The 14,949-nt window shown below is 33.9% G+C and overlaps 1 protein-coding gene across 3 annotated transcripts; it reads right to left on the bottom strand.

Annotated features, from left to right (window-relative positions):
* Window positions 1-1,293: 1,293 nt before the first annotated feature.
* Window positions 1,294-13,071, bottom strand: LOC113114909 (uncharacterized). Of its 3 annotated transcripts, XM_026282007.1 has the most exons (26): window positions 12,805-13,071; window positions 12,512-12,563; window positions 11,432-11,815; window positions 10,606-10,893; window positions 10,229-10,519; window positions 9,494-9,871; window positions 9,039-9,326; window positions 8,665-8,955; window positions 7,927-8,304; window positions 7,309-7,596; window positions 6,927-7,226; window positions 6,679-6,714; window positions 6,221-6,562; window positions 5,831-6,124; window positions 5,597-5,708; window positions 4,813-4,860; window positions 4,691-4,717; window positions 3,838-3,900; window positions 3,725-3,769; window positions 3,309-3,335; window positions 3,174-3,209; window positions 3,047-3,073; window positions 2,918-2,962; window positions 2,597-2,665; window positions 1,984-2,002; window positions 1,294-1,889 (listed from the first exon to the last, which is right to left on the bottom strand). In XM_026282007.1, exons 2-26 carry the CDS (start codon window positions 12,546-12,548, stop codon window positions 1,848-1,850), a joined length of 4,155 nt encoding a protein of 1,384 aa, XP_026137792.1. In that variant the 5' UTR covers window positions 12,549-12,563; window positions 12,805-13,071; the 3' UTR covers window positions 1,294-1,847. The 3 variants fall into 3 exon arrangements, with proteins under 3 accessions (XP_026137792.1, XP_026137793.1, XP_026137794.1); XM_026282008.1 differs by lacking the exons at window positions 3,047-3,073; window positions 3,174-3,209; XM_026282009.1 differs by lacking the exons at window positions 7,309-7,596; window positions 7,927-8,304; window positions 8,665-8,955.
* Window positions 13,072-14,949: the final 1,878 nt, after the last annotated feature.

The following is a 14,949-nucleotide window of genomic DNA, read 5'->3' on the forward strand; positions in this document are numbered from 1 at the left end:
TATTTCTGTTTATTGTTCATTTTAAACAGTATTAAGATATCTTTGCACCAGATGTAAACAGTAGATCAATAATTATTTTGTGTAAATACCCTTATGAAAATTAACCATGTTTTTATTTTTTATTTAATTATTTTTGTAGTAAAAGTTCTGTCACACTTTGCCTAAATTCAAGGAGCAAGGAAACCAGAAATGCACTGAATGATCTTCTTTTAATTCAACAATCCATGGGAATACATGTGGCAGAAAGGAGCACAGGAAACACATAGGTTGACATACAACCTCCGAAAACCATCCACTGAAAGAAAGGACTAGGGCTTATGAACCCAGGATGACTGGGGAAACACAGGTGCATGGAATAACTAATTAATGGGGTAAGGAACACATGTGGAGGGAAAATACACCAAAATGAGTCCAGGGGTGTGACAAGTGCATTAGCAAAGTTTTTTTTTTTTTTTTTTTTTTTTTTCGTATTTTGGATTACCATTTGTATAACCACATTTTTTATACAAACACCATGGTTAAACTAAGGTTGGTGTAGCAAGAACATGGTAAATTTGTGGTCACCATAGTTTAATAAACCATATTTTACTGTTATTATTATTTATTTTGGTTTAATTTGTAGTAAAACCATGGTTCATTTCGTAAAGGGTAGTGGCAGACACTATTTGCACCTCAGTTAATAGAAGACCATTATGAAACATGGTAATAATAACCTAACAACACATTTAAGCTAGTGTACATACAGATCTATACATGTTAAAATTGTAAACAGATGCAGTTTATTTTGGGTTTGGTTCCTAAAGTAAATTTTTATACCTACTTCTGACCTGCTAATCCATGTGTAATGTCAACTAATTAGTTCCCCCGAAGGGAGCAACGATTTTGAACAGTTAGCTGATCAATATGCGTCACATCCAATTTAACATAGTTATTATATATTATTAGGCCTATGTATACCTTAGCACTATATTTTCAACAACATTCAACTCAACCAATCAGATCTGAGGGACAGGTTTACATGAAATGTAAATTTTAGCCTTATAACCAGAGTTAGGGGTTTTTATACCCTTGTTATTCCACCATCATTTCCCTATGATTTTAGGGATAAATTATGGGTAGGGTTTGGGTTAGGGGTAGGGATAGGGTTAGGTAAATATTTTTGGACAATAATGTTTATCCAGGAACATGTCTTACTTGGACATGAAAACGCAACAAAGTGCAATACATTCAAAATACAGGTGAAACACCTGTATTAAAAAAAAAAGTAGAAAGAGAAATATAAATACAGTAAAGTGTTATAAACTTTAGTTTTTAATTCACACTTTTTCAGCATCGTCCCTAAAGAGCAATACAGGATTCTTTCTTTCTTTCTTTCTTTTAATTCTCATCAGGTATTAAATTCATTACAGACTAAAAAATGTCATTTGCCAGTTCTGAACATTTCCTTGGTGTAGATTTCCAAGCCATTATTTTTGAGACACAAAAATACTATGTTTGTGTAAATACACAAGCCACAGGTATGTTTCCTTATTTTCGAGGATAGTAGCATAAGCATAATTTAAGCAATGCATTTCACAAAAAAAAAAAAAGAATAACATACAGAATAATGTGTGAAGCATAAAGGCATATTATAGTCAATACAAACTACAGAGTTAAAAAAAAAGACTACTTATGCATTTACAGTTCTTAAATGAAACACTTCCTTAAGCATAATGTGAAAAGATTCTTTGTTTTCATTATCTTTTAGTTATCTTTCTTTTATAAAACAATATTGAACAGGTGAACAGGATGAAGAAATGATGTAGACTCAAGAGAACTTGCACGGCCCTGATGATATAACGTTTTCATCAGGCATTTCCATATATAAAATCAGCATTAGAATCATAACCCTTAAAGGAAAAGAGATACCAAGGTCAGTAATATTTTAGCTTTTTCCCCAGACATCTGAAGCATATTTATATTTGTAGTGATAAATATACTCACACGGTAGGATTTTGGCTCACTGGGGTGCATGAGAAAAAATAAGAATGTATAAATCACATAGCCTAAATATATGCATTTATATAGACCTTATTGTGCTTTTATTTAAAACCTAAGCCAAACAGCAAAAGAAAAGAACAAATACAGTGCTTCTGAATTACAAAAAAATTATACAAATTGGTTTTCGGTCACACTTTATTTTAAGGCCCAATTCTCACTATTAACTAACCATTAACTATTTTTTTTTTCCTTAATTAACTTCTAATTTGCTGCTTATTCATAGTTTATAAGGTAGTTGTTAAGTTTAGGGTATTGGGTAGGATTATGGATGCCATGCATTATACATACTTTATAAGCACTAATAAACAGCCAATATGTTAAAAGTGGGCATCCTAAAAAGCAACTAGTTATTAGTGAGAATTGAACCCTATACTAAAGTCTTACCTGGTTTTCCATTATAACAAACAGTACTAAAGATCAGAAATCTTGAAGTGGCATGAGGACTTTTATTATGACACACTACATTCAATAGGCTACTATTATTTTGCTGTGTAACTTGAGTACAATGAAATTAGACTTTGAGGGACTCATATGTCATTCAAATGCACTACTGTACCTCTTCGGTGATGGCATATGAGGTTTGGAGAAAGGCTTGTTTCCTGACACTATACATGTGTTGTTTGCCCTGTGAAGAGAAAAGGTTCATCAGTGATGCGACTTTAGGAAATGTACATTTATTGAAATTCTTTAAAATGCTAAAATAATAAATTACTTTGTCATATCTGTTCGATATGCAAAGACAACTATAAGTCAGCCATCCATTATATTTTTTGTTATTATAATATTTGTATTATATAAATGTAAGGAAGCATTACATCATTATTTCATTATTAATATTTTTATTATTAATCATTGTAGTATAAAATAAAGTACTGACTTATATTCTGCTCTCAGATTTACATTGGTTCTGGGTGATTGGTGTCTACAAAAAAGAAAAAAACGCGAATCTGTTATTTTATTTTTTATTAAATAATGAAGCACATAACACAAGTGGAATGCAGCTTACCTAGAAAATCGGCTAAAGATGCTCTGTCTGTTAATAGATTTAACATTAAAATAGTGAAGTAATGTTTAAAAAGCATGATACATTTTTTAACAATATTCATAATTATATAATTATGCTTTCAACCTGCCTTTGTTCAGGCTTTGGCGGTCTTTCAGGAGCATGCCTGTTGATAACACTTGAACTGTAAGTGGATTGGAAACATAGACCAACTAATATGCAATGACAATTATAAGTAAGCAATATTGATCAAAATACTAATTACCTAGAAAATCGGCTCCAGATGCTGCGTCTGTTAAAAGATGTGACCTTTTAAATAGTCATGTAATGTTTCTTTAACATTTGTGTAGTAATCCAAATAAAGCGCACAAAGGTTCACAAGGAGTTTTAATAAACACTGGAAACAAAGCAACACACCACACAGTAACTATAGATGAGACCGAACAATGAACAAAAGAAACCCAGGACTTAAATAGACAGACTAGACAATAAATAGGAACGGAAATAGGTATGTACAAATCAGAAACCAACATGACTAATAAGCAAAGGGAACACAGGGACAGGGAAAACAAGGCACAATGACAGAGGAAACAGAACTATATAGAACATGTGACAGTTTAATCAATCAATAGTATGATTAATGTTTAGAACAATATTTGTAATCTTATGTATTCAACTTGCCTTTGTCCAGCCTTTGGTGGTCTTTCAGGAGCATTTCCAGTATACCTGTAGACAAAACTAGTGGATTGGTAACAAGGATCAACACTGAATGTGGCTGGGCTTTTTTTACTTACCCGATATCACTCCTGTTTCCTCTGTTACTCCAAGCTACTCTTCCTTCAGGCATACTAAAACGACTTGTGGAGACATTACAAATTTAGGACCAGATTTACTAAACGGACCAAAAATACGCATTATAGTGCAATTCCGTAAAAGCACAGGTGGGAGGGGAAAATTAGGCGGGTGATTTAGTAACAATGCGCACATTAAGGAACATAAACATAGCCATATCAATTCCATAATGACCAGCACAATCTGCTAAGAGCAGCCCAAATTACTGCCTGCTTTAAGACATGCATTTTTTGGGTGTTAAATATTGGTGCAAATACCACTAATTTGGAATTAGTGCTTTACATTTATCCCATCCAGAGTGCACAAACACAGCAGTGAACATACACACACAATGACCACACACCCATAGCAGTTGGCAGCCATTTTTTTTTTGTTCCCGGGGAGCAGTTGGGGGTTCAGTGCCATGCTCAAGAGCACCTCAGTCATGGTATTGAGGGTGGAGAGAGTGCTGTACTCAAAGCAGACTCAAATCCGAACCTTTTGGGTTACGAGTCCGACTCTCAAACCATTAGGCTACGACTTCCCCATAAATCACGTTGCATGATTCATTTTAATACTTTCCTCCCATAAATTTTGCATCTGAAATGTTAACTCCTACAAATGCATTTTCAGTAAGGTCAGGAGCGAAAATAACTGTCCACGCCCTTTCAGCGCTAATTCTGCACTGCGCATTTTTAGTAAATCCTGACAGTAGCCAAAAGACAGTTTGTGCTGGCACAAGCAGTTAAGTCTGGCCCTTAGTGTAAAGACCAAATACAAAGATACAAAGATAGGTTTAGTAAAGAAAACTTCAACCTTGAAAATCTGTTCCAAAATGATCTCCTAGATCAGAGAATAGGGTTAGAATTGCTTTTAGATAATGAAAGTTTTTAACATGAATAACAATGAAATCTGATGAAATAATGTGTCATACATACCTCTGTTCAGAATGTGTATGTGACCCTTGCATATCATGACGAGGCTTTCTACAATTAATAATGAGAATGTAGAACTGAAACACTGTAAGTGTTGAGTGACAAAAATAGATAAGCTTTAACAAAATCACTGCAGGTAAATTTAACTGAATGTTGTTTCGTCAAAGTTTGTTGATATTATGCCAAACCTTTTTGAATCTCTTAAATGGGTAGTTGACACAAAAAAAAAAAAGAAATTATGTCATTAATTACTCAACCTTGTGTCGTTCAAAACCCGTAAGACGTCCGTTCATCTTCAGAACACAAATTAAGATATTTTTGATGGAATTGACGAGCTCTCTGACCCTACCATAGACAGCAAGGGTACTACCACGATCAACATCCAGAAACATAGCTAGTAGATTGGTAAAATAATCCATGTGACATCAGGCATTCAACCATAATATTTAGTAGCTACGAGAATACTTTTTGTGTGCAAAAAGTCAGAATGCATCAAAAATATCTTAATTAGTGTTCTGAAGATGAATGGAGGTCTTAATTAATTAATGACAGAATTTTGGGGTGAACTAACCCTTTTAGTTAAAAAGCATTTAAAGATTTATTGGTCAGTTGCTGTGTCCATACTACTCCAGTACTCACAAAGACAACATTCAGAAAATTTTGTTTCAATACCTTAAACCATTTCTAAGATAAAATCACACTTTCTGTTTGGCATACACTTTGGGATACAGACCTCAAAAGTTGATAAAAATATTCTTAAGTGTGAGAATAAGCCATACAAAGTTACCTGTGCCGTCTCCTGCATATTATGACTCCAGCAAGGACACAAATGAGGATGAACACCAGTAAGGGAACTATTGCATACAGTCCAACATCCTCCAATTTAAGCCTTTGCAATCCTATTATAATAGTATTTGAACAGGATTAATAGTTATAATGTATGTGGTGTTCTATTTGAGCATTCATATTAAAACACAGGCAAATGCACAAGCAAATCTCATTAACATCAGTCTATACTTACTTCTGATGCTGAGGAAGGCAGTATTTTCCTGTGTTTTACCGCCCCAAAATTTGGCAGTGCAGACAATTTCATCTTCCTCTTCATATCCAGTTGGAATAAAGGTCACAGCAGACACTGTTTCCCAGACGCCTCCACCCATGTGATTGTGGCTGATAGTTTCTTGGGCTGTTGGAACGCTCCAGGTGATTTCAGGAGGGTGAGAAGAGCATGTGTGGTTGACTGAGCATTTGACAGCAACGCGTGTCCCGGGCTCGATGTTTTCAGGGAGGGATGACATCACAGGTTTGTCAGGGGCTTTTTACCACAAAAGACATTCAATTAGCTTTGGGATGTAGTACATTTTCAAAAGTAAGTGAACCCAAGTGATTATATGTGGCTATATTTTCTCACCCCGCATTATAATGAACACACAGCTGTTGTTGAAGCTGTATCTCTCATTTTCTCTTTCTGCTTTAAAACAGAATGGTCCATTGTCATGAGTTTGCACATTATCCATCTCCACAGTGCAGTTCTGCTCAACTGGGTTTCCGAGGAGCCTTGTGCGGCCTTTGAAGTTGTCTGAGACATCGACTGGGTCGGTGTGGAACATGTAGCCACCTTTTCTGGTGACCCATAGAACCCGAAGTTCAGTGGAATATTCCTCATCTGACTTGAAACTGCATGGTATTACCACACATGAACGAGGCAATGCAGTGATCTTGGGTATCACGTCTGCCACGTATTGGAAATAGGCTAAAATAATATATAATGAACCATTATTAAAAATCTTAACATTTCATTGACAAAAAGCCTATAGTGCAGTGCAATAATACAAATATGAGAGCAGCTACAAAAGGGAAAGCACATACTTTCATTCAGGATTTGATCCACTGGTTTCTGATATTCTGCAACAGAATTGGTAGTAATTACATATATTGAAAGATTATAACATGCATGGAACATCAACCACACTTTAGTATGAAAACCTTACAACAACGCATAATTTGAATGAATATTCACCAAAGAGAGATTTTCAAATTAATTATAAAGTTTACAAAAAACAACAATAAATCAAATACAACTAAATTACACACGATTCTCACAACAAGTTACTCACCTTGTACACGCAAAACAACATACGTTTCAATATTTCCTCCAGAAAATGTTGCAATGCATATCAGTCTTTTCCCGTGGTCTTCTTTTGCTCCCAGAAAGGTTATGTTGGAAAATGCAATCTGAAACTGATCTAAATCAGTATGCTTTTTGTTCCACGATGAGACCTGCATATTCTCATAGTTCCATGTAATGGTTGGATTCTCATTCTGGCAGGAATGGTAGATGGTACAAGTGAAGTTCTGTGCAACACCCTCTGTAACATCTGCCAGTTCAGGCTCAATCGATATGTTATGATGAACACCTGAAAGTGAAATTAAATCTTGCAATTACTTCTACTGTGATATTTAAAGTGAACTTACTGCATAACATATTTGTTAACTCACATTTTGAAATCTTGACCTCTGTAGCTGTCACTGTCATGCCACCATGATGTGTTACTGAACACTCAATAGTCGTGCTTTCTGCCTTTACAACACCTGTGCGCGTCAGAGTGATTTTCAACAGGCCGTCTTTAACAGACTCATCCTTTATTTCGTCAGATCCTTCTATACCGTTCAGAGTGATGGTTGGTTTGCTGTATGAACACGTGTGGACAGCTGAACATGCTACAATGATGGCATCACCTGTCCTTTCACCTCCATAAACATTGATGCTGGGCTTCTGTGGAGTCGCTTTAATTGACAGAAACATTAGAATTAGTACATTATATAAAGTTTCACAAATTTACACTAGCCCAAAAATGATTTGGACAAAGCTCATGCGAGTAATTTTTGATATACAGTATAATGCAAAGACCAATATAAAATAATTGGGGCTAATGGCCTTGCCTTTTTAAAATGATATTTAAACAAATTAATTGATTAGAAAAAGAAGTAAATTTAGGAGATTTTATTTGGGAGTGTTTATTGCGTCTATTGTTACTGGCTACACAACATTCTACTACAGCTGTCCAATCATGAATATTACAGAGGAGAAATATTATTTCAAGAACATTTGCATACCATCAACATGAACTGTACAGGTAGCATCATCAGTTTCATAGTTTTCCCATGCAATATTTTCAGGGTCAATCCTTGTGTATAATTTATCTCCATTGTGAGATGATTCCAGGTTTTTGATCAGCAGACTGCAATCCAAATCTGACTTTCCATATAAATCAGTTTTTCCTCTGAACTTCTCATTGACATTGTTTGGATGCAAAGGATCATAAACTAAACTACCTTTAGAGTCCCGCTGATACCACACAACTCTGCGTGGGTTTTGGGGTGGGTTTGATTTATATTTGAAAGAACATGGTATAACCAGACAGGAACCTTGGAGGCCTTGAATGTCTTTTGGCATACTCACTTCCCATCCCAAAGCATCATAGAGCAGAACACCTGTGGGACAAGAGTTGGAGAACATTTAATGGTTAGGTGATAGATAAAAAGCTTTATATTTTCTACTTTCAATCACAGAACTAATTAAAAATCTATACTAACATAAAGTTTTTAGCTTGTATAAACGTACTGTTATGCAAAAGAATTGCTGGTTTGAAAGTAGAATAATGTATTTTGTCAACCCCAGCATTACAAACATTACAACAAGCCACATTTTAATGGTAAATATTTTTAGAGTGTACATCAATGGGAGTTTTCACATTTAAGTATAAAGTTCACAAAAAAAAAATAAAAAAATTAACTGGATACCTAATTATAGAGAGATCACATACATCAGACATGATGCTAAAAATTACCCACGTTTTACATGTAAAATTACAGAAGCTGTAATGTCTCCTCCAGGAAACTTTGCGGTGCATATCAACTTCTTCCCATGATCTTCTTTTGCAGCCAGAAAAGTAATGTTGGAGTAGCTGATCCAATTTAATCCCAAACGTCTTTTTTCCTTTCTTGTGACCTGCATGTTCTTATAGTTCCATGTGATGGTTGGCTCTTTCTGGCAGGAATGGTAGACGCTACAAGTGAAGTTCTTTGTGATGCCCACTGTAACATCTGCCAGTTCAGGCTCAATCGATATGTTATGATGAACACCTGGAATTGAAATGAAATCTTGTAATAACTTCTACTGTGATATTTAAAGTGAACTTACTGCATAACATTATGTGTTTACTCACATTTTGAACTCTTGACCTCTGTAGCTGTCACTGTTATGCCACCATGATGTGTTACTGAACACTCAATAGTCGTGCTTTCTGCCTTTACAACACCTGTGCGCGTCAGAGTGATTTTCAACAGGCCGTCTTTAACAGACTCATCCTTTATTTCGTCAGATCCTTCTATACCGTTCAGATTGATGGTTGGTTTGCTGTATGGACACGTGTGGACAGTTGAACATGCTACAATGATGGCATCACCTGTCCTTTCACCTCCATAAACATTGATGCTGGGCTTCTGTGGAGTCGCTTTAATTGACAGATACATTAGAATTAGTACATTAAATTTTTATTTGGGAGATTTTATTTGGGAGTGTTTATTGCATCTATTGTTACTGGCTACACAATATTCTACTACAGCTGGACAATCATAAATATTACAGAGGAGAAATATTATTTCAAGAACATTTGCATACCATCAACATGAACTGTACAGGTAGCATCATCAGTTTCATAGTTTTCCCATGCAATATTTTCAGGGTCAATCCTTGTGTATAATTTATCTCCATTGTGAGATGATTCCAGGTTTTTGATCAGCAGACTGCAATCCAAATCTGACTTTCCATATAAATCAGTTTTTCCTCTGAACTTCTCATTGACATTGTTTGGATGCAAAGGATCATAAACTAAACTACCTTTAGAGCCCTGCTGATACCACACAACTCTGCGTGGGTTTTGGGGTGGGTTTGATTTATATTTGAAAGAACATGGTATAACCAGACAGGAACCTTGGAGGCCTTGAATGTCTTTTGGCATACTCACTTCCCATCCCAAAGCATCATAGAGCAGAACACCTGTGGGACAAGAGTTGGAGAACATTTTATGGATGAGTGATAGAACAAAAGCTTTATATGTTCTACTTTCAATCACAGAACTAATTAAAAATCTACAGACATCTAAACATCAAGTTTTTAGCTTTTATAAACATTATGTTATGCAAATAAAATAATGTGTTTTGTCAACCACAGCATTACAGACATTACAAAAAGCCACATTTTAATGGTAAATATTTTTAGAAAGTAAATAAATCGGAGTTTTCCCATTTCTTTAAGTATAAAGCTTACAAAAAATAAATAAATATATAAACTAGACAGGATACCATGAGACAGACAGATCACATACATCAAACATGATGCTAACAAATTACCCACGTTTTACATGTAAAATAACAGAAGCTGTAATGTCTCCTCCAGAAAATTTTGCAGTGCATATCAACTTCTTTCCATGATCTTCTTTTGCAGCCCGAAAGGCAATGTTGGAGTAGCTGATCTGATTTAAACCTGAACCTGTTTTTTCCTTTCTTGTGACCTGCATGTTCTTATAGTTCCATGTGATGGTTGGCTCTTGCTGGCAGGAATGGTAGACGCTACAAACAAAGTTCTTCGTGATGCCCACTGTAACATCTGTCAGCTCAGGCTCAATCATTATTTTATGATGAACACCTGAAATTCAAATTAATTATTGCATTGTGACATTTAAAGTGAACGTACAGCTAATATCAAATCAGTTCATATTTGTGTTTACTCACATTTTGAATTCTTGACCTGTGTAGCTCTCACAGTTATTCCACCATAATGTGTTACTGAACACTGAATAGTCAAGCGTTCAGCCTTTACGACACCTGTGCGTGTCCTAGTGATTTTCCACTGGCCGTTTTTAAAAGGATCATCCCTGATTTGATCAGATCCTTCTATACCGTTCAGAGTGATGGTTGGTTTGCTGTATGGACACGTGTGGGAAGTTGAACATTCTACTGTGATGGCGTCACCCATCCTTTCACCTCCATAAACACTGAGGCTGGGCTGCTCTGGACGTGCTATAATGGACAGAAACATTTTTTTTTTTTTACCTAATATTCTGTTTTTGTATTAAAGTATTAAAATATTTGAACATTTAGAAATATTTGAATTTCACTGCATTAGACATAAAAGCAACCGGCATCTGCAAACAAATAATGTTTTTCTTTTCTTTTTTCATACTTTTAAATCAACTGGTCTCAAGTCCAGTGTTCATATATGTTTGCAGTAAGTTCCTTCTGTCACAGCAGAATAACAACCTTACATCATGTACTTCTTTTTAACATAAAAAGAATGTTTCACTAAATTTGAGAGCCAGAAAGTATTATATACTTTTTGTCTTCATTTTGAAAAAAATATGTATAGCTTTATAACATAAATATTATAACTGAAATGTGTTTTTTCTTTTTGGAGCAAATCATCTCGCCTAGTTAGAAGAAATTCAGTTTAGGTAAAGCGTTTGATTATGTCTATTGTTACCGACCACACAATACTTCACTACTGTTGTACATTCAAAGATATGGTATACAGACTATAATCCCAAGAATATTTACATACCATCGACAGTTATTGTAGAAGTGACATCATAAAATGCGTAGGTGCTCTTTCCAACATTTTCAGGGTCAATCCATGTGTATAATTGCTCTCCTTGGTGGGACTGTTCCAGGTTTTTAATCAGCAGACTGCAATCCCAACTATGGAGACTTCTATATAAATCAGTTTTCCATCTGAACTTCCAAATAACCTCATTTGGTTTCCATGGATCGTAAACTAAAGGATAACCTCTAGAGACGTACTGATACCACACAATTCTGTTTGGGTTTACAGGTGGGTATGATGTGTAGTAGAAAGAACATGGTATAACCAGACAGGAACCTCTGAGACCGTGAATTTCTTTTGGCATTCTCACTTCCCATCCCAAAGTATCATACAGCAAAACAACTGTTGGACAAAATTTGAAGAACATTAAGAGGTATCTTTTTCAAATAAAGGGCTAATTTTGTTCTCAGTTAAAGCGGCGCCACAAGGTTGTGCTGTTTTCTTTCAAATCAAAGTGTAAATATACGCAAAAAAACATCGCTTCATAATTCATTATGGTTGAACCAATGATGGGAGATGGACTATTCTGAAAACATCTTTCATTCTTCTCTGGATTTTGACAGTGTAAGTTACTTGGCAGTCTTTGGGACAGTCTCAAACCTCCCGGTTTTCATCCAAAATATCTTAAATTGTGTTCCGAAGATGAACGAAGCTTTTATGGGTTTAGAACAACAACAGGGTAAGTGATTAATGACAAAATAAGTAATCAAAAATTAACACAGTAACTTACCTTCCTTATTGCTCAAATGGATGAATCTGATATTGGTTGATATTGATTCATTTAGACTACTCGTTTAAAATGTAAATTAATTTTTGGTTAAGAATTCCAATTGTCCAAAAGCTCTTGACCATAAAGACTTTATGGTGTGTAAGCATTAGATACAGTAAAATGAACAAGAAGCAGCACAATAAAAGAAAACAAGAAAACAACAACAATTAAAGAGGAGAGGAGAGGAGAGGAGAGTGATAAACTATAATGCTGTACACCCTTATCAAATCCACCTAATGATGAAGAGAACCAGAAAAAAGTTTCAATACCTTGTAAGAGCAAATGAACTAGCAGAGTTCCCATCATGTTCCTAGGTTAGCCCTTAAAATAAATAAAAAATCACTGTTGTTTTATGTGCACAATATTAATAATAATAATAACATTTCAAAATGTCAGTAAAAAAAATGTCAGTAATTTCTTATCCAGTTGACCATCTAATCAGTAAAACGGCAAAAACTCTTGACTTGAAACTTTAAGTTGTCAGTTAAATTAAATTCTAAATGATCAAATCTTTGTCATGTTAAATCATATACAATATACCTTTACTTTTGTTCATTCTTACCTTCTTAATAAAAATTAAGGTCGGCTGGATGAAAAAGGCCTGTACACCATGTACTTCAAAATGCAAGAACCTGAGAACAAAAGACAAAAATGCTGTTTGGTTATGAAAGAGATTCTATAAGAGCAAGTGTGAGCTTTACCACACTCTTAATAAAACATAGGGGAGTAAAAGAGTCAGAAGGATGTATAATTTTCTTCCAAATAAGTCTTTTTTTTCAGTCTCTAGCCCATTCCACTGCCATTCTAACTAATGTTTAATCCTATTGATTTGAAATAACTCGAAAATGATGTGCTTGATAAAGCATAACGAACCCTACACAAATTTTAAAAAGAGGAACAAACAAAAAATATAAATATTTTTTTTAACTAGTTGTTTAAATGATTTGCTAAAGTATCCTAAAATCAAGCCTCTAAAATACATTCTGGTACCTTTGGACATTTAGAAATTCCTGTTTCCCAAAAGCATCATCTACAAGTGCTCTGCTAAAGTTTACTAAGGAGTAAAAAATTGCTCAACAAGGAAAAACATGTACAGCCACCAATGCAAAACTACACTAATATTCTACTTACATTTATTTAAATAAAAATGTATAATGAATTTAAAAAGCAGTAAAAAAAAAAAAAAAAAAAAAAGAAAGAAAAACACCACAAATACCTTTCAGGAATCTAATAAAAAGTACAATATAATGCTTTGGAATGTTGTGAAGTTTATTTATTTATTTGGAATTATTATTATTATTATTATTATTATTATTATTATTATTTTAAGAAAAACAGTCTGATCAAGTACAGACACTTGAAAAGTATATTTAAAGTGGAGTTAAATACTTAATTACTGTCCACCTCTGGACTCCCATAGTACCCCCCGCCCCCATGGAAGTCAACAACAGCTGTTTTGTTTCTTACATTCTTTAAAATATCGTCCTTTGTGATCGACAGAAGAAACATACTCTCATACAGGTTTGGAAAAACTTAGGAGTCAATAAATGATGACAGAATTTAAATTTTGGGGTGAACAATACCTTTACTGTTAATTTAAATAAGCAATAATTAAATAAGATATAGGAGTAACTGTATAACTCTATTGATTTTTATGAGGAAAATACTCTGTCTCAGATTGCCACAATTCTAGCAATATTTAACACACTATGGTAAACTGAAACTGCTCAATAATATATATTTCTTTTTTCTTTTGCATTCCACTTTATCGCTGATATTCATCCCTTAGATATAAAATTTTGGAATGATCTGCATTTTAGTATAAATTAGTGAATAGGACAGATCTGAATTTATTTTAAATTGATTTACTGTTTCAATTTTTGTACTTAATTCTTGTATTGTGACCTAAAATAAAAAAGAGGAACAGAGAAATGTAAATAATGCAGGTTGACATTGTATCTTTCTTTCTTCTGATGAATGTTTAACAACCAACGCCTACAGTACAACTGCACTGATGAGTATTCATTTATATCTTTGGTCTTATAAACTGCCTTGTTTTCAAATAAGACAAAATATTTACAATAATGAATACTATGTTCATAATACAGTAAAACACACTAGAAATATTCCACAGATTCTTCAGACATGAATTTTGAAATGTCAAATGTGAAATAAATACCATATAATACTAATAATATATATAAAGATTAACATTATCAGTCTCACTCACTCCCCTAAAACAGCTATTATCAGACAGCATAAGAAAATGCAAATACCGGATCGGGACTCAGTATTGGCAGATACTCAATATTAAATCACTATATAAAAAATTATAATGATTGGTACAGTACACCCCTAGTTTTAAGGCAACTTTGGAACTTTATTGCCGAACTTTCTTCATCTTTAAATAATTTAATTAATTAACAATTTAATTTATCCAAAATTGAAAAACAATGCACTTTGGAAAAGTAAATTTAAGCGGTTGTACTTGAGTTTTTCTATTTTAAAGAAGGGTAGCACATGCATACTTCAAGCAATGCATTTCACAAAAAAAAAAAAAAAAAAAAAAAATATATATATATATATATATATATATATATATATATATATATATATATATATATATATAAATAAAAACATAAAAAACATAAAAACAAGTCATGTATATGTGGCCTATGGGTTGTAAGTAAACGCCACACAATACAAC

Source organism: Carassius auratus, chromosome 15, assembly GCF_003368295.1.
Source record: "Carassius auratus strain Wakin chromosome 15, ASM336829v1, whole genome shotgun sequence".
In the NCBI taxonomy this organism is placed as follows: domain Eukaryota; kingdom Metazoa; phylum Chordata; class Actinopteri; order Cypriniformes; family Cyprinidae; genus Carassius; species Carassius auratus.

Excerpts from the sequence above, each read along its gene's own strand:
- LOC113114909 (XM_026282007.1), bottom strand. The coding sequence starts at position 12,548 with ATGATGGGAACTCTGCTAGTTCATTTGCTCTTACAAG. Across the intron at positions 7,597-7,926 it reads CTGTACAGTTCATGTTGATG|CGACTCCACAGAAGCCCAGC; the intron begins GTATGCAAATGT and ends TGTCAATTAAAG. Across the intron at positions 5,709-5,830 it reads TGCCTTCCTCAGCATCAGAA|GATTGCAAAGGCTTAAATTG; the intron begins GTAAGTATAGAC and ends CTATTATAATAG.